The sequence below is a fragment of the Nilaparvata lugens genome, chromosome 3 (genome assembly GCF_014356525.2).
Source record: "Nilaparvata lugens isolate BPH chromosome 3, ASM1435652v1, whole genome shotgun sequence".
Classification (NCBI taxonomy): domain Eukaryota; kingdom Metazoa; phylum Arthropoda; class Insecta; order Hemiptera; family Delphacidae; genus Nilaparvata; species Nilaparvata lugens.
This window is the reverse complement of record NC_052506.1, coordinates 97,581,845-97,607,662: the sequence shown is the minus strand read 5'-3', so window position 1 is coordinate 97,607,662 and position 25,818 is coordinate 97,581,845. Positions and strand designations below refer to the sequence as shown.

Here is a 25,818-nt window from a genome sequence, read left to right as displayed (position 1 = left end):
TGAAGACTCAACAAGGAACTCTGACTCATCCATCAAACAAAGTGTTTCCGCTACCCTCGAACTTCGAGTGATTTTAATGCCAAGTTTGGCATACTTGTAAATAGTATCATGAACTCTATTATTATTCTCCAGTTGTAGTATTATTTTGTTATTGTTGAATCCTAGGAGGATTCAAGGCCCCCGCTATGCTTTGTATTTAGTATTATCATTTTTTTGTAGCTTGAGAGTCCTAAGCTAATTTGTAATTTGCCGCTAGTTAGTTACTTACTTGTGGTTGCGCAGTTATGCTTTGTAATCTAGCACATGCATTCAGTGGAAGCATCCCTTTTTTTGCATTCGTTGTAAGTGACTGTCAGGAGAAACCACTCTCATTTAAACTGCTCTCGTTATAACCTCTTATTATTACCAGTATTGTGGAAAACCTCATTAAATTCTTATTATGATAAATTATTATACCGGCCGTGACAAACCGTAACTCATAACAATATTGTTCCACCTCATTTCCGACCTTTTACCACAAATAGTGAAATACCTAAAAGTGCTTCAAGACATTAGGCTAATCATGGATGCTATGTGTGGCCACACCAACGAACCAACGCTTCAACTACATAATTATGGTGACAAGGAACAATATCAAGGTATTTAGATTCATTTATAAATGTCATTATTTTTATCCTCGCATTGCGTTTTGTGGTATCCTCACCCCTTCCTCTGGTCCTCCATTTTAATACAGTCTTATTCTCTACTCCTTTTATTTCTTCAATATCCTCAATCCCGAACAGTACTATACTTGATAGAGGGACTGACTAATATAGATGAGCCTCCGTGTATCCTGAGGTATCCTGCAGTAAGAGGCTGCTAGGACGAAGCTACCTGGGACATATAGTGATATCTTATCATAATTTAACCAGTGTTTATTAATACATAGAATATTGGAGCCCTTCACCATACCAAGGAACTTATGGTTCTTGGCATTGAAATGCTTGTAGACGTCCCTACCCTGGTTATCAGCATACAAATGTACGTTCAACGACCTAGTCCTAGCAGTCGTTAGTGGACGACGTGTTGGCAGCACTTGGCTGTGGTCAACGTCCCCAACAGGTAGGGGTGGTGATTCGTTTACTTCCAATGCAGAGAATCTATTTTGAGTTCGAACTGAGGGATTAGGAGCACGATTTTCCAGTCTGGTATTGTACTTAGGTCTAACAAATATTCCATCAGTATTTTCCGGCTGAATTGTGTGCGAGAGTTTCTCACAGTCAGATTTTAGAAGACTAATGATTGCATTCTTATCCTCTATCTCCTTCTTTAATGATAGCTTATTTTTATTTAACATTTCAATTTCAATTTTTAGGATTTTTATTTCATCTTCTGCTATCTCTTCGCAATGTAATGATTCTTCAAAATCAAGTTTTCTTTTACTTTTTTCTAATTCTAAAGAATTCAATAACAACTTATTTTCTTTAGTCATATTGGTAATGACTCTTTAAAATCAAGTTTTCTTTTACTCTTTTCCAATTCTAAAGAATTCAATAACAACTTATTTTCTTTAGTCATATCGGTAAAACACTCCTGCAAGTTGTTATTCGTTTTGATAGATGCATCAAATTTGTTTAATAGCGACGTGATTTCAGGCACTAAATCAATTATTGCATCACTTGAGTACTTTTCACATAACACTGAGAGGATTCCATGAAGAGTTACTGCAGTCTCAGCCACTTCCTGATTAATTAAGTCGTTTTTTATATCATTTAAAAGTTGCTGTGCCATACCATTGGCTTTGTCAATACTAGTACGATATTCACTACGAGTTCTAATCATTTTGATCTTTTCTAAAATAACTTGGGTGCTATTCAACTATTGATGACAGGAAAGTATAGAAAGGTGTCAAAAGAGCCTAGAGAGCTTTCAAGGTGGGAGAAACGGGAAGCTCCTGGTTAGAGGAATGCGATTATATATAGGGAATTGAAATAGCAACAGTATGAGATCCCATAATTAATATTATTGTTCTCGTAATCAGTGATAATGCAATAGAGCACGAAGGCAGAAAAAGAGTTTCCCTCCACTGCCCATATTCATGTGTCCATATGGACATGCTGGGCAGTTACATAAGCTAGAAATAGGATATCCTAGAACATATCACTCAGGATGAATTGATGAACTTCAGATAGCTTTTAACACTTTATTTTTACAAATTATGATTAACTGTAGAAAATTGAAAAGTATTAATGTTAGCAAAATTATTATATTGTTATTCTATTGTTTTTTCAAATGATAGTCCTCAAAACAGTTCATGCATAAACCAACATCACACTTGCGGCATCGGCTCCTGACAGCAGATGTTTTATTTTTGCAAGCATCACCAGCACATCTTCGTTTTTTCAAATCTATTTCTTCTTATAGCATTACTGACTAGCTCATTCCTAGTGTTACCATTTTCATCCCAATACAGTCACTTGCTGGCAACAGTGTTATACCCACTCAATATCAAAATTCCTATGAAACATTTTACTTCATTCCCGGTTATATTTGGATGAGGACAATTCACAAAAACAGCATATTTATTAGACTCAGTAACCAAATGTTCAATTAGTTCTTCATCGAAAAATAACTCAAACAGTTGTACAAAAGAAAAATCACGATATTTGTCATAATTACTGCTAGGTAATGTGGTTAGAAGTTAGGTAATGTGTTTTCAAAATCTCCTCTTATCCATGTCCTGTGAACTGACACAGGAATTCCTTGAAAAATAGGGTCAGTTTCTCTGTCATTATTGTGAACTATTTCTGCCTGGGCATTCAATTGTCAGGCATTCAGATTACCTGGGATCCCCTCTGTTTCCTCATCACCTGAATCTTCATCTGTTATGATTCCTGGATGTGGAGGAGTTATAAAGATGGAGTCTGGAGCTGGTTTGTCGCTGTCAACAAGAATATCCAAGAATATCACTCTTCTAGTGAAACACCAGTCACCGTCCTTGCAAATTGCCTAAAATAGAAAAATATTCGTATGAAATTCATGAATAAACCACTAATTGGTTTGCAGTGTTATAAAATATGACTATATAGATGAAACAGTGATATAATATATTCACAATAAGTACTCATATAGTACCAATAGTAAACTTTTATTGTATAAAAATGGGGATAATGTTAGGTATAGCAGTGAATAAAATTTGCACAACAAAAGTAGATGTATTTGAATTCAGTCATAGTGAAAAAATGATAATAATAGTCCTGTTATTGTGATGAATAATATAATAATTTACGGTATTTTATTATTTGGATTCAAGGAATTATTGAAATGAATCATGAAAAAACATTATTTATTCAATAGAACGAGAATCCTTTCAAAATTTCGAATATTACTGAAAACTTGCACATTTTTCTCATCCCACTGCCCAGCATGTCCAAATGGACACAGCAGAAAATAATCAACTATACACATAACCTCTAACAAAGAAAATGGCCGAAACTGAGTTTTTAGGTTAGAATCATTCATCATTGTTAGATTCAGACAATAATTACAACAAATATTGAATTCATATATGAAAAAAGTACTTACTCTTGATTAATGTCCATGGATTCTTCTATTTTTGTGAAGCACAAAATTCAAACTGGAATTAAAAGTTACTGGAACAAGATATGGTAGAATTTCAAATGTGCAATCATAGACCATGTCTATAAGAATGCAGTGACATGTGTGCCAACCTTAAAAATTGAATACAAAATTTCCCATAATTAAAAATGTAAAGCCTTGCAGTTGTGTCCACCAGTGAACTCCATACTAATTGGAACGGGCTGCTGTCCAATGCTAAGCTACAGCTAAAAGTGTGTAAGGTGGAGTGAGTGAGACAGGCATACCGTGTGGGATTCCCTTCTCTCTCATACTCATACAAAAATAATAATTAGGATTAAGAATGAAGTCACAGACAGAGAAAAGACTTAAAATTTTGTAATGAATAAGAAGTATAAGGGATAAGAATGAGAGAGGTCTAAGAACTAAGGACTAAGAACTAAGGTTAACGGCGGAATCAAGGAATAGAGTGAGAACGAAATAACGAGATTGAGGAAGACTCATGTAAACCTAGTACAGAGTAATGGGGCGTCGGTTTATTGCAAAAAGTCACTAAGTATAATTTTTGTGAATTTTCACTTTTCGACATCATATGATTCAACTTTCCATTCTTTTTCATTGCAAGAAGTCACCAAGTGCATATCTTGGCTACTGTTATCAATAATAAAGGTTTATGTTTCATCAACTACCACAGAGCTTCCCTGATATAATGCAAGAATTCATTAAGTAACTAAATGAGTTTTATGCATTTCAGAATATATATTAGTTAGTGCAAAAACTCATCAAGTTACTTAGTGAATCTCAACACAACTTTGTGTCCATTTCTTTGATTGCAAAAACTCACTAAGAGCACTTGATGAGATTTTGCACTCTAGCAGGCAGCTGTCCACACTAAAAGGCATTGGTAGTTTGTGATTTGTGGCATTCTCGTAATCCTAACCAAGATTCTGAAGTAAATTTGATTCCGAGGTTGTTGAGAGTTGTTGTTATAGAAAATAATATAAAAATATTTTTTCTTTTTTATAATATCTTTAACAAGTTTTGAAATGTCAGAGGAAGAAGGAGAATCATCCATATTTCTGTTAAGAGCGGATTTAATAAGAAATTTGGTACATCAAAACACAAACAGAGGGGTAAGCCAATTTCATACAAGCATCTTCTATCTTAATATTATTTTTAATCTTAGATGTAAATATCATTATAACTTCTGATGATAAATAAGAAACAATAGTTTTATTGTATCAAACCATGAGAAATGCATGAATTGAGAACTCAAAATTCTTATTCGAATCTTGAAATTGCCATGTGTCTGGCAGAAATAGTTTCTCATCAATGTTCAAAATGCAATTACCATATGTTTTTATTCAATTATATACATTGAATGCTGTAAATTTTTGAATGTGAATGTATTAAGGATTTACAATAATAAGACCTAATTATCACTAGGCTGTGAAATTATGAATTTACGAACTACGGTAATTATTGTTGTAATGTGTGTAGGCCTACTACATACACAAAACTCAATTTTAATACTAATGGTATACCTTTAATCAATTAATATTTCTTTAGCTAGTTGTGATTGTAGAAAAATCTGACATTGTAATACTACCATTTAAGTTTAATAAATTATTCTTATTGCAGGTTTTAACAGAACCAGACATCATTGATAGGCCCATCATGGTTGATTCACAATTGGAAGTTTTGAATGAGGAAGTATTCCTGCTTGATGGAGAAAGATACAAAATCATGGATAATGTTGAAATACAGGTAATAACTTTGTAAAATTTATTAGCCTACTTTAATTTCCAGGCAAATATTTGACATAATTATTCAGCCTATAATCTGTTATCAACTGTACTATTGGATCGAGATCTAAGCTTGTTTCTATTGGATCTTTCCCATTAATTTACTATCAGTACTTTCTCAACTATTTTCACCTTTAATGCATTGTTTATCTACTAGCCTACATCTCACTATCAAGTTCTGGTTGTGAATAAACGGAATTTTAATAAAAAGTAATGGTTTTCAATTAAATGTCAAGATCTGTTAACATACTGTAAGGACTATTATTTTTGTTAATAGAGTTATGATTCTTGTTTTTCCAGGAAACTAATTACAACCAAGATTTGGTAACAGACTTGAATGATCTGGAAAATGATGGAGTTGAGTCTGCTATGGATAAAAGTCAATTCATTTCAAATGTTCCTGTTCAAGAAGCTAAGGTAGATAGATAATTTTCTCATTCATGTTTTCCATTACAGTTGTTGAAAAGGTTGTGAAAAATGTCATTCTCATATTTTTTGTGCTCCTAACTAATGATTCACAGTTCTCAAAAATAGGCTATTGAAGATTTCACTCTTAATAATGGTTATTATAATTTCAAGATTAAATAATACATTTTTGTTTTCTGTTTTTGTTTTTCTAGGAGACTAACTGCGATCAAACTTTCAAACCATGTACAGAAAATAATGTGAATGATGATTTTGTTGAGTCTAATGTTGATGAAAGCAGATTAATGCAAGATGTTGAAGAAGTTCCATCTGAAGTGAGTTGAATTCCGTACTTCTGAATAATTATATCTGAATTCTTAATCATGAAATCATCAATACTGAATACTGTACTCATACTTTTTTGTGCTCCTAACTAATGATTCACAGTTTTCAAATAGGCTATCAAAGATCTCACTCTTCTCCTTCTTCACTTCAAGGATTAGGTTTATTGAATAACCTGTTCCGTCCCATCTTTTCCTCGGTCTTCCTACATCTCTTTTCCCAGTAGGCGCATAATATTGAGCTGCTAGAGGGATTCTTCCAGCAGGCATCCTATTCAAGTGACTGCACCAGTTTTTCCTATTCTGTATTAATCTCACTCTTAATAATGGTTATTATAATTTCAAGATTAAACAAGACATTTTTGTTTTTCAGGAGACAACCTTCAATCAAACTTTCAAACCATGTACAGAAAATAATGTGAATGATGATTTTGTTGAGTCTAATGTCGATGAAAGCAGATTAATGCAAGATGTTGAAGATGTGGATATTGAAGAAGTTCCATCTGAAGTGAGTTGAATTCCATATTTCTGAATAATTATCTGAATTCTTAATCATGAAATCATTAATACTGAATACTCATTTTTTTTCTGTTCACAGGACAATGCTGATGATCCTACATTCGAGCCTGATAAGGAGACTCCATCTTGTCAGAAGAAGAAGGGGAAAAAGAAAACATCTAGATGGCACAAGAGAAGTCCAGATCAATGGGATAGAAATATTGTGAAGAGAAGGAGGTAGATTGTCTGGAATATCAGACCAAAAAGGGTATGATGCCTGCTAAACAACCTAAGGTTGTAGACTGCAGTGAATGTCGCTTGAAATGTGGTAAGAGTTTCACCAACAATGAGAGGATTTCAATTTGTAAGACATATTGGGGACTAGCTGATTTCAAACGACAGAAAGACTTCATTCTAAAATTGTTAAAATTGTAGAACCAGTGAGAAGGAAAATTGATGTTCAACAAGATAAACAGAGAAAGTGTAGTAGAATGTACCACCTTCCCAAAGAGGAATGTGAGGTGAGGGTATGTCAAAGCTTCTTTGAGAAAACACTATGTATTAGTAATGGACCAGTAAATAGAGCTTTCTCTGGATCAAAAAATGGGTCATTCATTGAAAATGATAGAAGAGGAAAAAAAGAACCCCACAACAAAACAAATAAAGAAGATTTGGATGATGTGAGGTCTCACATTGAGAGTTTTCCTGTTATGGAGTCTCATTACTACAGAAAATCAACTCAAAGAAAATATTTAGACTCTAAGTTGTCAATTTCCAAAATGTTTGAGCTTTACAAAGAAAAATGCCAGGAAATAGGTAAGAGCTCTGTTTCACCAGCTGTGTACAGGCGAGTTTTCTGTACAGAGTACAATCTTTCTTTTTTCATTCCAAGGAAGGACCAATGCATGCTATGCAGCAAACATGAAAATTTGAAAAAAGATGGAAATTTGACAGAGGAGTTTGATAAACAATACTCTGAACATTTGAAAGAAAATCTGATGCTCGAGTGGAGAAGGAAGCTGACAAGGAAAGGTCAAATAATGATATCAGCTTCATGTCAGCTTCATTTGACCTTCAAAGCATTCTTCAGTTGCCTTCAAGTGAAGAGTCACTACTTTATTACACCCGCAAATTATGTGTGTACAATCTAACAATTTATGAGACCAAAAGTCCAAATGAAGCTCATTGCATGTTGTGGATGGAAACAGATGGCAAAAGAGGCAGCAATGAGATTGGCACTGCATTGAAATTGTGGATTGAAAATCTTCCAGAAAATATTAAAGAACTCTCGCTTTTTTCTGATACATGTTCTGGTCAAAGCAGAAATCAATATATTTCTGCTCTTTTCCTACACCTCACTCAAACTACCAACATTGAAATAATAGAGCAAAAAATTCTTGAATCTGGCCACTCTCAAATGGAGGTGGACAGCATGCACAGTGCTATAGAAAACAGCAAGAAGTTTGTGTCTTGCTTCTCACTCAATGATTGGGTCAATGTCATGAAAATGGCCAGAAGTAAAAGGAAGAGGAGTTCTGCAAATCCTTTCCATGTGAAACAACTCTCTTTCGATGACTTTATTGACCTGAAATTATTGGCTAAACAGACAATAAAGAACAGGCTCAAAGATGAGAATGGAGAACCTGTCATGTGGCTAAAAATAAAATCGATGAAATATGAAAAAGCATTCCCAGGACAAATGAAATTTCGGTATGGCTTTGATGAGCCATATCGAACACTGAAAGTGTTTGGTAGAGGACGGCCAGGCAAGTCTACGATCCAGAAATGCTATAAAAGCCTGTTACCGATTAGCAAATAGAAAAAAAATCTTATAACATTATGCAACAAAGGGATCATTCCAAGAGAATTGAATGATTGGTTCAGGAATTTGCCATGCAGTAATGACGTGAGTGAACCGGAATTATTCAACGAAGAAACAGAAGAAGAAGACTGAATTAATTCATCACTTCCTGATCTTCTGTTGGTTCTTTCTTGTTGACTGTAAGGCTCTTACACAATCATCTTGGTGCTTTCCCACCACTTGATTTGAAAAAAATATCATGTATTGAAAAAATAAAATATAACTTGTTTGACTTGCATTGGCATAGAATTTATTAAACCTTATTTATTAAACATACAATTTATTAATAGAATGATCAGAAAATAATTAATGTTCAGCTCCAAATGCAATGCATAGTAGGGTTACCGTACTGGTTGAAATGTAACAAATTTTTAGTGCAATAAGTCATTAAGTGTGACTCAGATTCATTTAGGTCCTTTTTTAGTGATTCAAAATAAATTTACTTCTCTGATTCATGGTTTATTCTTCAATAATATTGTTTTATGAATCCAAATAGCAATAGTATCTTGAAATGCCTCATGAAGCTGATTTTTCATATGAGTTGAAAGTTTGAAAAGTGATTATCTCAGGATGACACAGATGCTACTTAGTGACTTTTTGCAATAAACCGACTTTTTCCATACTAACTGGAACTGGCTGCTGTCCAATGCTCAGCTACAGCTAAAAGTGTGTAAGGTGGAGTGAGTGAGACAGGCATACCGTGTGGGATTCCCTTCTCTCTCATACTCATACATTTAAGCAGGTTGTTGCAACTCTAGAGTACGATTTTTCATTTTTAAAGTTGAAAAATGGATTTGAATGAGTATTGGGGCTATCAGTATTAGATCACAACCTTTTCTCTTGAATATTGTGATGTATTTGTTGTAAAATGTGTAGAATTGAATAAAAATACGACCGAAAAATGGTGATGTATTGTGTTGCATTTGGATGCAAGAATGAGCATATTAAAGAAATGAAATACCATTTCACAGGTAAGTCAAACATTTTTAGTCTATTAATTAATTTGAAGAAACCTTTTTGTTTTACATGCATTTCCAATACTTTTTTCTATATTGATCAGTTTATTTGACCAAAAGTAAAACAACAAATTTGGTTTTATTCCTAGTATACTGTGATAGTTTCTATGCTAATTGAAAATTTAGGCCTACTTTATTAGCATCTAAAATAAAAAAACATAGTTGAAGAACAAATGAATCCTTATTCAAAAAAGAATAAATACAAATGATTAATAATTTCTGTGTTATCATCATGAGATGAAATAATTTATTTTAGGTACCTACTTTATTTTAGTAGCCTACTTTTATTTTGAAAAATATGATATTGCTATCAGCTGAATTGTGATTAATTTTTGAAACATTTCCATTTCAAATAAATAATCGTTCAATTTACAATATTATAATAATTATTTAGCATATTTTACTGTTTGCTTATCATATGGTCATAATTATAATACAATTAATATAAATGTTTCTTCATAGATTTCTTTGCACCATTTCTGAAATTCCCACACTTACATGATTTGAAATGTTATCAGAATACCTAGTGCATTGCTATTATTATATATTTAATAATCCTGTGTTAATAAACATCATGAGTCAACATAATTCATTTTATTTACCTACTTTTATTGTGAAAAATATGATATTGTTATCAGCTGAATTGTAATTTATTTTTGAAACCTTTCAATTTCAAATTGTTCATTTTACTCTGGTAATTATGTAGCATATTTTACTGTTTGCTTATCATAGTCATATAATATAATAAAATGTTTCTTCATTATTTGCTTCATTTCTGAAACTCCCACTCTTACATGATTTGAAATTACACCAATGCACACCTACATAATTCTACATTTATAGCCTGCTGTAAGTAGGCCTATATTATTAAATTAGTATCGATTGAGCAGTCGTAGCAAGCAGACGTAGTTTTTTTTTAGTGAGAGTAGTTGAAATAGTGTATGTAATAGTTAAAGTGCTGAGTTCAGTGTTTTAATTGTTGTGCGCGAGTTCAGTGCCCTGCGCCGAAAAATCAGTTCAGTGCTGGATTATCATCTAGTCCGGCTAAGGAATGTAAAGAATGTGAGGAATGTCGACTCCCAAAAGATTGCCAACTTTCCTCGTGCCAGAGTTTGAAGAGGAGGAGGAAACAGAGGACGACGCAACTATGAGTCAACTAACACCGGCTAGGAGCGTTGAACCAGTGTCAATGACTTGAAACGTCAACACTTCCCCAGAATCGTTTCTAAAAACGAACCAACTAAAAACTGCAACGGAGCAGTTTTTGTACAATGCATGGAAAGAAGTCACTTTCCAACAGAGTGAAGAGAGAGAAAGAATGCATAAACTGGAAAAGGAGTTGGAGAGAGCACGGTTGGAGATTAATCAGCTGAAAGAGATATTTTCATCAGCATCTACAACCAAACAGAATCTTCAATCTTCAGCTTCACATACAATGCAACCAGCATCTTCTAGAAGTAGCAATAAAAGTTATTCACCACCGAATTGGGAGGAAGAAGAGAAAATGGTAGCATCAGAGACTGCATGGATTCTCCCTAAACAAAAGAAGAGAAAAATCCGTGACTCACCAGAAAAAATAAGGCCTGCAACTGATTCTACAAGTATGAAACCGACAGAAAAGAGAAACAAGCCACCACCAGTCATATTAAGCAATATACAAGAGTATTCGAAAATTAAAGAGGCATTGAAATCGAAAAATCTCAATTTCAGTGCCAACATGATGAACAACAACCAGCTAAAATTGAATGTTGAAACTGAACAAGAATACAGAGATTTAACTAAGATGTTGAATGAAGCTAAATATGAATGGCACACGTACGAGAATAAACAAACTCGTCCAATTCGTGTCATGGCTAAAGAGCTTCATCCATCATGCGATCCAGAGGATATAAAGAACGATCTTCTAAGCAGAGGCTTTCAAATAATCAGTGCTGTCAACAAAATGAAAAAAGTGAAGAAAGATGGAAAAGAACACATTATCAGACTTCCAATGTTTTTTCACCACGTTACAATTTAAAGAAAAATGATTATACAAATATTCTTCATCAGCTTGGAGATAGATTCATAATGGGTGGAGATTTTAATGCCAAGCATAAGGATTGGGGTACAAGACTCACGACTACCAAAGGAAAAGAACTCAGAGAGGCTATCCAGGAGCTGGGCTGCGAATTCCATTCAACAGGGACACCTATGTATTGGCCAACAGATTTGAATAAAACTCCAGATCTTCTAGATTTCTTCATAACAAAGAGAATATCCAGTAATTTTATCGACATTGAAGAGAGCTTTGACCTGGATTCTGATCATTCAGCTGTAATTCTCACACTTAGTGAACGAATAATAAAGAAAGAAGGCAGACCAATGTTAGTCAACAGAACAACAGACTGGGAAGCTTTTAAAGTGGATTTGGAGAATGAAATCAATTTGAATATTCCACTTAGAACAACTGAGCAGCTAGATGAAGCCGCAGAAAGTTTCATGTGGCAAATCCAGAAATCAGCCTGGAAAAACACCAGACAATATACCAGGAAAACAAAAGGATGCAATTACCCTCTGGAGATTCGACAACTTGTTTTAGAAAAATGAAGGGCAAGAAGAAGATGGCAACAAACTCGTGATCCTGCTGACAAAAATATCTTGAATAACAAAACACAACAATTGAGAAGAGAGATAAGGAAACTAACTGAGGAATCCATTAATAACTACCTTCAAAATTTGACAGCTGATGCCAGTACAGATTATGCATTATGGAAAGCAACGAAAAGAATTAAGCGGCCAATATTACAATCCCCTCCAATTAGAAAACCAGATGGTACTTGGGCAAGAAATAACAGAGAAAAGGCAGATTTATTTGCTAATCATCTAGAAGAAATCTTCCAGCCAAACAACATTCAATCTGAGATTGATCCTGAAGAAGATATAATAGATGATTTAGATACAGAGATTGATCCAGTTTCTATAAATGAGGTTCAAGATGAAATAAAATATAATCTGAATACCAAAAAAGCACCTGGGTTTGATCTGATTACAGATGAAATCTTAAAGAAACTTCCAAGAAAAGGTATTGTCATGCTAACATACTTATTCAATGCGTCACTCCGTTTACAGCATTTTCCTACAATTTGGAAGGTGGCAGAAGTCATTATGTTGCAAAAGCCTGGGAAATGTCCTCAAGAAGCAAAATCATACCGCCCAATATCTCTTCTACCTGTAATTTCAAAGCTTTTTGAGAAATTGCTAATGAAGATATTGACTCCCATCATAAGTAGCAGGAATCTGATACCAGCCCATCAATTTGGTTTCAGGCAGAAGCACTCAACCCTGGACCAAGTACATAGAATCACCAATGTAATAGAGAAGTCATTAGAGAAAAAATCGATATGTTCAGCAATCTTCCTTGATGTGGCACAGGCATTTGACAAAGTGTGGCATGAAGGACTGATCATTAAACTTCATAAAATTCTCCCCACTCAATTTGTAAAACTTTTAAAATCATACATCAACAACAGATTATTCAGAGTAAAACAAGGTGACGACGTCTCCAAATTGAAGGAAATAAGGGCTGGAGTTCCACAGGGTAGTGTTCTTGGACCAGTTCTTTATGTGCTGTACACAGGCGATCTTCCTGAATTGGATGCAGTGACAATAGCTACTTTTGCTGATGATACTGCAATACTGGCAGAAGGGGAAACAGTACAAGAAGCAGCCACAAAACTACAGATTGCTAGCAACAGATTCAGTGACTGGACCGAAAAATGGAGAATTCGATTAAATGAGATGAAGTCTATTCATATCAACTTCACAAACAAAATTATCAATGACCCGATTCGAATAAATCTGAATGGGTATGTAGTACCACACAGCAACACAGCAAAATACCTTGGAATGACTCTTGACGCCAAGTTGAAATGGAAAGAGCATATCAAGATGAAAAGGAGTGAGCTAGGACTCAAATACAGTAAAATCTATTGGCTGTTGGGCCGTCAATCACAACTCTCATTGGACAACAAGTTATTGATTTACAAACAAATTCTAAAACCTGTCTGGATGTATAGAATTCAGCTTTGGGGCTGCTCTAGAACATCTAACATCAGTCAGATTCAAAACATTCCAAAACAAAGTACTGCGGAACATGGTGAATGCGCCCTGGTACATAAGGAACAGCGATTTGCACCGAGATCTGCACATCCCATATGTGACCTGTGAGATAAGATGATTGGCAGCCCATCATGAGTCACGTCTTCATCAACACAACAACACCGAAGTCATCCAACTTCTAGACAACACTGAACTCACTAGGAGGTTGAAGAGAACAAAGCCCTTCGAGTTGGTGTAGTGCTAGTGAAGTGATTAAAGTATATTGAATAAAAGTGTAGTGAAATAATTTAAAGTAGTGAAATTATAGATTGGAACTGTAGGCTTCACTGGAAGACTTTAGCAATAAAAATTAATTTAGGATAAGAAATAACAGAGCAAAATTAATGGTTAGTCCTAGTGACTAGTTTTAATAGAAATAACAAAAAAATTATTAAATTAAGATATTTCCTTAAACAATAAATCATAAATCTTTCCTTTGACAATAACAATAGATCATATAATCCAAAAAACAATAGTATATCCTATCAAAATAAACAAAAGACTGTGTTTAATAGTTTCGATTAAACACAGCCCTCCTTTGGACTGTGTACAAACAAAATTCGGGATTGGAATAATAAGGAATACGAGCCTGTTTTTTCATTCCCAATCATTTCATGACAGTTTATATTTGTCCTTGTTAAATAAATAAAAAAAAATAAATGATACGCTTCTCTGAAATCTGGCCCAAAGTTATTCCCTTGCTTGTGAAAAGTTGACAATACTAAAACTACTGCAGTCATAAATGAAAAAATCTTTTCTTTATTCATATTCAACCTACCGGTATTTCATTATTTTTGCTCTCAAAAAGTTAACAATGAACTGGTTAATGAAGGAAAAATAACGCTTCCATGGAATAAGACATACAATATAGAAATAAAATAATATTGAAACTGTGCAATGTATTTTTCCATAAGAGCCAATGTGTTACAAAATGACGAATCCCACAGCAATGCGGGTTGCCTATCTTTACCAGCTGCCTCACTTTCGTTGTGTTGCTAGTCCATTCCAGTTACAAGTTTCCATTCTGTACTTATTCTGTGACGTGGTGCAAGTGAGCATGCACCACTCAAAGACCTTAAAGACCGAAAAGATATCTCTTTAAGGTCTTTGGCACCACTCCACTCTGTTCCAAGATGGCGACCGGTACCTGAACACTGAACTGTATACTAACTATTAGTATATATATACAGTTTCTATACTGTTAGTATAGAGTTCACTGTACCTGAACTGTCAAAAGCTCCCACCGAACGCATTTTCGTGTCCTTGGTCGAAATCATACATGTACCGCAACCTCCCATGAACACAATCAATATTCACTGACAAGTAACAATACTCACTTACTCTTCAAACCTAACCTTCAAAACATTACCAGATACTTCAACTATTCCATCTAAACTCCCTACACTTTTTTAGAGTAATAGTTAAAAAGTCTGTACCCAATCACTATTAGAGGATAAAAAATTAATTTGGATTGCAAACTTTTCACTAAACTTCAAATACCAAGCTATTTTCTACAGAGCAACAACAGACACAACATTCCGGTAGTACAAGCTGCGCGCGCCATTCCCTCAGACAGGCGCTGTAACTGTAACACAGTATCTATTCTGTGGCTGTAATCTTCCTTTGAGAAGGTGGATCACTGTCCAACCCAAATGTCATGCCAATATCCATAGAATATCGCTGTACCACACCCACAGCCAACTTGAAGTCATCCATATAAAAGAGGTGACTGATTTTATGGATCCTCTAAATATTATTGTGTTATAATTAACTATTGTGTATGTAATAATGTGTTAATAACATGGATTTCACTTCAGAAGTGAAATAAATAGAAGTGAAGTGCAGAAGTAACATAATAACAGGCTTACGATACGTAATTAACGTGTTTATTCTAGTTGTATGGCCTCTATGTTATAAACTAGTGAGTCCCTGGCTGGAGAACTCGCTCAAAATGCTTCTGATTGATATCCTGTCAGCTGCTCTATTGAAAGTTAATAAGAGTTGAATTAACTCATTAATTGCATGCAGTTGATAATCCAACTGACAGCTCATTTGGGATTTGTAATGATATTCTTGCCATGTACTTTCAATGTTATCCTGTTATTTCTCAAAAATACAAAGGAGTGAATCAATTTTGTTTGCCAACAAACTCAATCTGTGAAAGGGTTCAAATAATATGTGTTGAAAATGTTGATGTTGATTGATGGAAGTAATCAAGAGTAATATTGTTTTAAAAACAAACCCACAAATGGACAACAACTCGATGCTCTAGTTATATATTGAGAACTCGTCATTACACTCCTTCAATAAGTACCATAGCCTAATTAATGTCACTTTATAATTAAAGTTTTGTTTATCTTGTTTCATGATCAGTACAAAAAAAATTGGATGGATTCTTCTTGGACAAGAAAGATAGAAAAGTTAAAAAAAAGACAAAAGTTGGATCTCAAAAATTTGGATCGTAAGTCAGTGATTCTTATTGTTCATTAATATTAACATAATTTATCTTTTCACCATTTTTTAAATCAGAGTGTTCAACATCAAAATTAAACAATTGTAGCCTTGCTCCGGTATGAATGCTAATTACGGTATTGCACTATATTACTGGAAAAAAACATCTCCATAATTTCAGGCAATTCAACAACATTTTCATATTTACAGGCAGTATTATAAAAATCTATGAATTTGTACCGCCACCTTGTTTTTCAAGATTGCCATCATGAATATTCTCTTTGTACACATGATTATTGATGATAACGAAGAAATTGATACAGTTTTCAAGTCTGTACCTTCAAGGATTATTGAGATACACGGTTTTCCAATATTGTTAGGTTTATCATGAAGTAGTCATGAAAAAATTGATTTTATAGTCCAGTTTCAATGACAGTTACTTGGCTCAGCGGCTAGAATGGCATCACAAAAAATCATAACTCCATAACAAGTTATTATAAGAGCTTGAAATAATCTCAGATAGATATTAAATTACGTTTCTAAGAAATTTTGTATAGTAGCCCAGGTAGCACAGAAACGTTGAAATAACGTTAGAAACATGTAATACCTTAACATTGAAAAGACTTTGAAAACACGAAAAAATGTCCGCCGTTTCCACATTATTTTCAACGTTGAATAATAGTTGAAAAAACATTGTAACAACCATTATTTTCAACTATAAATAGACGTTGAAAGCACGTTGTGACAACCATTATTTTCAACTATAAATAGACGTTGAAAGCACGTCGTGACAACCATTATTTTCAACTATAAATAGACGTTGAATTAGCCATACTTTTGAACTGGTACCTTATCAATTACATGGTAATATTTCTTAAATCATTTGAAAAGAGATGTAAATAAGAAATCATATTTCCATTTATTTACATATGATCTCATGTTTAACAGAAAATTTACCGTGCAATGCAGTACATTGGTAAAAATCCCAGTACCCTTTTTGAATTATTCAATCACTATTATTAATCATTATTTAAATGATTCAAAAAGGGTACTGAGATTTTTATTTTCCTTTCTATTTGCATATTACTTCAATTTTGATCCACAAAAATAGTATGATGAAAGTTTGTTTAAAAAACTGAGATGGTTACAACCAAATTACCATGGTAATTTAATATACTCTGCCAAGCTCAAAAACATTTTATGTCTGAAAGAAACATAACTTAAATCTATTATTTCAAGAATTCAGCAGTTGTTTAAAAATCTTGAATTTTTAGTATGATAATTTCATCGGTGGTGAGCAAAAATAGCTCAATTCTTTCTAGCAAATAATATAGATCATCTAAATTTGTACTTGACATTTATGCCAGGTTCAAACTATGACAATTGGCAAAACAATAATTATTGTCTTCTTAAACCGTCAGCTGATGTTGTCAATTAGTTTTTATTTAGCCATGCCTAGATGATGGTTTTAGAATTAAAAGATTCAATAATTGATACTTTACACCAGCTGTACATTTCAGAAGACAATATTATTGTCTTGTCAATTGGCATTGTATAAACCCGCCTACATTTTAGTTTTCAGGTATGATGATAGTTTGTGATTTCTGCAATAGACAAACAAATATTTTATTACAGTGTTTCAATAGAAAGGAACTTTCAGAATAACTTTTCACTTTCATTTCATAATACTTTTTAATTACCGACAAAATTAGATTGTTTTTTTCTCCACTGAAAATACTCTGACTGTCGCATATTTTAGCCAATCCTTAATAGCGTCCAATACAATTTGGGTCTCAATGCCCACAGTGGACCCACAAGATTTTTTGATAGAATCTGAAACATAAGGTAATATAAATTTTAATGAGAAATTCTATAAATATGAAGGCAGATGAAATTTTGCCACCACATAGTGGTTATTATTTGATACAGATGTTGCATGGTTAAAAGGGAATTGCTTTTAACAACAAGTAGGTACAGAATTTTTTTTCAAGTGCACATCTAATATTTTGTTATACACATTGTTATTTTGAATCACGAGGCGAGGTGATTACTGTTTTTTAGATAACAATAGTCCATTACCATACAATAGTCAGACGAGAAAGTCATGCCAGCTTGGAGCGTTTCGTGTGTCTACATTGATTGTAGCACCGAAACCCCACTTCAGAGATAGAATTATTTGATACTTTTATTTTCCAAGAAGGATTTTGCCTCTTGTCTAATGAAAATATTCATCATTCTACTCTGGATCTTAAACTAACAAATTTACCATTTTCATTAAGTTGATAATGCATTAGCAATAAATAAAATACATTGCATCTGATTACATTTATTGAAAACTTTTCAAGGTTACAAAATAAAAGAATGTTACACAATAAAATAGAAACTTATTACTACCAAACCTATTTTCAGAATTATGTTTTTCTCTCAACAAGACCTAATTTCTAAAATAATAATCAAATTTTACTGATCTTCTCAAATAGATGAAATTAATTAAAATTTCTACTCCTGTGAATTCACCCAAGATTCCACATTTAATTTTCATCACCTCAAAAATTTAAGTTGACACTTTCAATACTTACATTTCAATAAACAAATTTTCTACTTTACATTTAATCAAACAAATAAATAAAATAACAAGTTATTAATTAAAATTTTACAAATAAATGTAGAGCAACCAAATTTTTGTTCTACCTCGTGGATTTCTCGGGTGAAAAAGGTACCAGATCAAACAGGAAATTTCATGAACTTCCTCTACCTAGAGCAACTAAATCTCAGTGCTACCGAAATCTGAGTTATATAATTCAATGTATCAATCAAATAAAAGTTAAATTTTAAGTTATAATCTTGTTATTTAATTTGTACAATGTCAAAACTTTATGAAAAATTAAATAAACTACTGTTACAATTCAATCGAGTTCATTTAGTCAACCTGATTTATCAACATTAAAAGGTGGCAAGTTTAAAATTTTGTTTTGGCGGTACAAGATCGACAAGTTTGAATATTACAAAATCAATTCTCTCTCAAGTTAACTTTATAATATTTATCATAACATTTTTCATTATTTTTCCTAACATTACAAATGCCCGCCTTCAACAATAAAAAAAAATGTATTTTTAATTTTGAAAAAAATTTAAATTAATTATTTTTTTTTTATAAGTGTAATTACACAAAGTATAGAAATTCTGAATCAAGATTATTACATTGAATATACTGAAATAATTAATTTTTTTTATATAAAGCAATAACATTAAATTCTCATAGCAAAATTTTAAGTATGTCAAAAAATATTCAAATGATTATCAATTCATATAAGAAAATTACAAAATTATTTCCGTTACATTATTATGCATAACAATCTAGAATGTATCTTGTCGAAATTTTCATCAAAATGAATACATTATAGATATAAACAGATTTGTCAAATTGTGAGAATAAAATTCCATAAGTTAAATGAATATAAAATATAAAATAAATGAATATAGATTATTAGAATACAAAACAAATATAGAATAAATCAATGATGTATAGTGGATATATTCATGTTATAAAAAACATTCTCAAATACTCATACTCAATTATAGTCTATTTACGAAGAATAGTTCAATATATATGAAGACACTTTCAATATTTACATCGATGAATGTTTTTTGCGATAAAATGTTTTATGTGATGATGAATGATGATGAAGAATGTTTTTATTCCAATGAATGCGAAGATGGTAGCAGTATAGAACTCTAGAAGTTCTTGTAGACCAACTCGTTCTTGAAGTACCATGGAATTGTAGTCATCAGTCATCATTGAAGAATTATAGTCACAAATTGTAGACATCGCAAACATCTCGTTTCATTTTTCCTAGTGCTTCTAACATTTTTTAGGAGTGATTTTTTCTTCTTTTTTATTCCTTTTTTTATTCTCGAAGATAACATAACAGCATACAGATTTCAGACACATCTTATGCAGTAATAACTTGTAGATACATCATGAATAACTTGAAGATATTGTAGATTTCAGTCATGATTTTTTTTTACAGCATCAATGAGAAAGTTCATTTGATAGAAGTTCTTGTAGAAATAACTATTTTATTCGATAGTTCTTACGAGTTTTGAAGATCAATTTGACATTTTGTAAAGCAGGAACATTGTTTAAAAAAATCCATTAGACTTGGATTTAGATGAAGATGTTACAAAAACCCATTAGACTTGGTTTTATGCGAATCTTGAAGATCAATTTTAACAATTTTTTACAACTGGAACATTTTTGGATTTAGGCGAAGATGAAAGTTCATTTGCAGGCACATTTGTAGATACATCTCGTTATTTTTCAATCACTCATTTCTTTTACTTCTCACTTTTACATGTCCATACTCGTTTAGATAGCACTTTTATTTGTAGTTGTAGTTGCATTATGTGCAAGTGGAAAATTTTGAAAGGATTAACTTAAGGAACGGAGTGAGTTGCTAGAAAGGATTCACTCTTGCCAATATCTAGAAAGGAATAGCTTTTTTAAGGTAAGGTAAATTTTAGGTAAAGGTTTCTTGCAATGCCAAATCTTGAAGTTCTTGTGACTATAATTTCTGGAACACTCTCTATGTGGAATGACATCTTTACGCTGTGGAATGGAGTTAGGCCACATCTCAGCTTGAAGTTCTGCGACGAAGTTCCATACCACTACCATTTTATTTTCAGCAATTTCGTTGTCATAGAATATTGAAGATTCGAAGATATCATTCACATTTGTATTATACGTTGCAGTGTTATTCGATGCACTAGTAATCACTTTCACTTCAAGAATGTATGAGCATTTAAGAATAAAAAAATTATTATTTAAATTTTTAATAAGAATAAAATATATTCTTTTTTTTGAAATAAGTTTTAGAATTGACTATTACTCAAAAATATAGTTAAGTTAATTTTTTTTTGACATAAATCGTCAGTCATATTTCAAACAAAATGAATCATGAATATTATAAGTTCATGAATTTATCAACAAATTTTAAGTAAATCATAAAATAACATATTGACAGAAGAGTTATACTAAATATTTAGATAGGATATTAGTGATCAATAGCATATGAATCAATTTTAATTAAACAATATTATTATTTCAAGTACATACATATTATTATTACTGAATACAAGTGAATATATAGAGTAAATATCAAATATATCAATCATCATGAATACCTCAACAATATTTGAATACATATTTGACAGATTAAACATAACAATCATCATTAATACATTTATAATATTTTTCAAGTCATTTTGAACAAAATACATTTTCAGAATTATTCAGACAGTTAGGTAACAACAATATTGTATTATTTATTCCTTTATTTAAATCGTTTCAATAGTTTTCAGCAATTTATTTTCAATTAATTTGAACATTCATTATTTTATTAATCATTAATGTCAATCATTTGTTTATGAATTTACTATAAAAGTAGGAAGTTAAACACAATGAAATTTAAATATTACTTATAAATTTTCCAAGACTTTCAAAATACGTTTCATCAAGTCATTTAAATTATTGTATTACCAAACAAGCTACATGGTCATTCATAAGCACAAATTACATTACACAAAATTTATGAGCATCCCTTAAGACTTCAAGGTCAGGATTTCTTACTCAAACAAAATACAATTATAAATCAATAATTACTAATACATACCAACAAGAATACTAAACAACAGTACCAATACAATAGATTTCATGACTCAATAAAATTTATTTGAATTACATTTTTATTTTAAACTAAGTTTCATTTTCTACAGTTGATTTAACAAAGTGTTATAGTATTCAATTTTATTCAATTGCATATTTTTTATTTTAGAATGATTCTCAAGCCATTGATCACGTAAGTTTAGAAAAATTAATCATCTTTATGGTAAAAACACTTCATCATAAACTTATTTACTTTCAAAATTTTTCTAGTTTTTATTTCTTTAAGTTCATAACAACCCTTTCTTAAATCTTTTACTACAACATACGGTCCCTTATATTTTGCACACAGTTTCGCAGATATTTTCTTCAATTTGTTAGATAGAATGTAATTTTTTATCAAGACTTGATCACCTACATTGATTCTACATGGATTTTTATTTCTCATATTCTGTTTAAATCTTCTGATTACTCCTTTATTTTTTGTATTAATTAATACTCTTCTATTTCTAAGTTCTTCGGGTTCAAGTTCAAATTTATTATCAGGAGGAAATCTAATACTTTTGAAAACTAAATGACATAATTTTTTATTCATCATCATCTCTATTGGAATCTGTCCTGTCGTTTCATGAAAGTTACAGGTATTCTGCCTTATCAAGATGTTTGTACCAAGTATTATGCTTCTCCTTCGGAACATAGGTGCGTAAGATCCTGTTTACTTCCTTTAACGGCCGCTCACTCAGATTAGCTTGAGGATGGTACATAGAAATGTAGTAAGGTTTGATTCCTAGACGCTCCATTTCTGACTTCCATATTCTACTTTGAAAACAGGTACCGTTGTCACTGATGATGTATTCAAATTTACCAAATTCTTTTATGTATTCTTCTACTTTTTTAATTAAAGTCTTACTATTTGCTCTTACTAACGGATATAATTTTACATGCTTTGTGAACCCATCTAATATTATACACATCCATTTATAGCGACCTCCTGGTAATTCACCATATACATCTATAAATATTTTGCTATTCTTTTTCTCAGAAATGATAGTGTGCATATCGAGTAACTTTTTCTCATTTGAAGTTTTTACCAACTGACAATACTTACAATACTTAATAGTTTTCGTTACCATTTTATAGCAATCTTTAATATAAAACGTTTCTTGCAAAAATCTACAAACTTTAGAAATACCTACATGACCCTGTCTATAATGTGTTTCCATAATTAAATCTTCATAAAGTGCAGAAGGCACACACAATTTCCAATAATTATTTTTAGTAGTTTTTCTACAGAACAATAAATCTTCATGGACAGTGAAGTATTTACAAATTTGAACGTTACCCATTTCTACTTTATCTTTTATCTTATTTATCCATGGATCAGTATGCTGTGTATTTTTTATTTTCTTAATTATTTCATTCATGGGCTTAGCAATATTAATAATATATATACAACATTGTCGCAATATTGAATAATATATCATGTAAATAATGTTTGGCAATATTGAGATAATATCAATACAACATTATTACAATATTAAATTTAAATTACCTAAATATTGCTAAGCAATATTTAATAATATCTATACAACATTGTCACAGTATTGAATGATATACCATGTAGATATTGTTCAACATTTTCAGATAATATCATACAATATTGGATAATTCACCAAGTAAATATTGTTTAGCGATATTTACATAATATCAATATAACTTTGTCACAATATTGATGATAATGTAAATATCGCTCAAGTCTAATCAAAATCCCATTGAATTTTTCTACTTGAATCGAAATCAGCAAACCCTTCTTGTTCAAGGATGACATACTTGTTGGAGTCGAGCTCGAATATGGCTTGTTGGGTATTAGCTTTTATTGCAAGGGTCAAACAAGTCTAGACTTTGGTTTGAATTCTCCTTGTTGATCAAGGCTGACAAACTGACAAAGAGAGATTGATTATATTAGAATGATCTAGTTCTTTACTTAGGTATGTTACAATATACACTGGCTTATACACTTATTTACATTTAAATGACAGTATTGCTAATCATTCAACAAATTTGACAAGGTATGAAAAATAAATGAATGAGAATGAAGATTTAATGCAATTTAAATACGGTAACGATAATATAATATTGTGATGTAACTACATAAATCGGCCGTGTTTCAGCAAATAGTTGTCAGAGAGAGAAAGAGAGAGAGAGAGTGAAAGAGAGAGATTGGATTAGATTAGAGTTATTTATTTATGTATGTTACAATATTTACTGGCTTATACATAAATTTACGGTAATGCTAATTATTGAACAAATTTTACAAAGTATAAAAAATTAATTAAAAAAAAATAATTAAAAGAGACAGAAAGAGAGAGAGAGTGCGTGAGTGTGTGAGAGAGAGAGAGAGAGTGAGTGAGAGATTGAGTGAGTGAGAGATTGAGTGAGTGAGTAAGCGGGAGAGAGAGCGGGTGAATAAGCAAGAGGGGAGGAGAGAGAGAGAAGTGATAGAGAAAGCGAGAGAAGATGTTTTGTCCTGTATAAAAAAGTACTCATCCAACTGCCCACTATCCCTAGTATGTATAACTAAAGCTATTCAACTATAGCTGCAGTATTTACAAAGCAGGGACCTTCTAAACCTTTCTGGATAGAAAAAGTTGAAGAGTAGACAATGATTCCAATTCGCATCAATAGATCAGAATTCAAAAGAGTGAGACACACCACTATATAACTGGATTTTTGGCTGAGAATCTTCTTGTCTTTGCTGGCAGGTAGCCTACTGAAAACTAAATTCTAAACTGTAGCCCAATACTGCTTCTTCGTTTCGAGTACATCGCAGTACTGTTCCATAATTTGAAGTAGGCTATAGTACATGAACGATACATAGCCTATTTAGTATAGAGTTCACTGTCACTTCGTAATCTGAGTTGTGAGTGAACTGTTCACTTATATCAACCGTTAATACCTGAATTGGATGAGTCATACCTGTATTGCATAGATTTTTCTTATCTTCTATAAGTTTCTATAATATTCCATAGTTTCTCTTATAGAAACATAATAAATGTTAAGAAATATGAACTTCTGAAGAATGAATTAACGTTTGAAATATTATAAATGCATAATATAGAAGTTTGATTGTAGGAAACGTGTCGCAAATATAATATAAAGGCAATAACATTTTACAGAACACACTACAGTTTTGTAACACTTTCTGTAGATGAAAGAGGTTGTCACACTAGTTTTTGGAAGATTTGCTGCTGAAACTCTCATAACTCTCTTCCTATCCTAATGTATAGTATGTATCAAGATTATAGTAAGTTTACAGCAAAATAATGTAGGCCTACATGTAAGTTCTAGATCTTCATTCAATTATCTTCCCGTATCATGTGAATCACGATAATAATTTGTCTGTGTTGATGTTTTAGAGTTATCTATAATAATTATAGCCTAATTAAGGAAATATATTGGCTAATAGACAGACGTAGGTGACAGGAAATTCACGAATGACGTATCATCACACCAGAACTACTGAGCTGATTGACTTGAAATATTTTGCATATTTATTCTTAATTTACCGAGGATGGTTTTAGGCCTATTTTGAATTCTTGAATATTTCAGTAGGTCCAGTTTTTAATTTGACCGCCATTGCGGAACACGGGTTATCTACTAATTATAATTTTAGAGAATCTCACATCTACAAAGCACACCCAACATAACCCAAATGTTCTCATTACATACTTTATTGGACGACACACTATTGAATTTCATGTTGAAATAAACCTGTATAGATTTTCCTCTTTTGTGCAAATAGAACTTGCTACTGATGTTGAAGAGTCATTTTCAGATACGATTCAGACTAAATACCTACTTGAACGATTGTCATTACTTCTCGATAAGCCCAATATTCGATTTCATTATTGATACGGTACTGTATTAATCAATTACACCTAAACTTCCAGCACATGCGGAGTAAATGCATCGTTAATTTTGTGTATCAACATATCACAAAAACTATCATAATAATATTGAGAGTATTGAGAGGAGAAAAAGTATCTTATTTGTATCACATGTATCA

At 32.1% G+C, this 25,818-nt stretch overlaps 2 protein-coding genes across 6 annotated transcripts in view; both read left to right on the top strand.

The window, feature by feature from the left end:
* The window catches only part of LOC111045634 (actin cytoskeleton-regulatory complex protein PAN1), an 85,401-nt gene that overhangs the window by 29,401 nt on the left and 30,182 nt on the right, over positions 1–25,818 (top strand). For all 5 annotated transcript variants that reach the window (XM_039425229.1, XM_039425232.1, XM_039425231.1 and 2 more), the window contains one exon: positions 16,013–16,100. In XM_039425229.1, coding sequence (XP_039281163.1) covers positions 16,013–16,100 — 88 coding nt within the window. The remainder of the gene's footprint in view (positions 1–16,012; positions 16,101–25,818) is intronic.
* Positions 4,076–9,330, top strand: LOC120350675. Its single transcript, XM_039425235.1, has 5 exons — positions 4,076–5,343; positions 5,682–5,798; positions 6,002–6,121; positions 6,501–6,635; positions 6,726–9,330. The coding sequence occupies exons 1-5, from the start codon at positions 5,254–5,256 to the stop codon at positions 6,864–6,866; spliced, it is 603 nt and encodes a 200-aa protein (XP_039281169.1). The 5' UTR covers positions 4,076–5,253; the 3' UTR covers positions 6,867–9,330.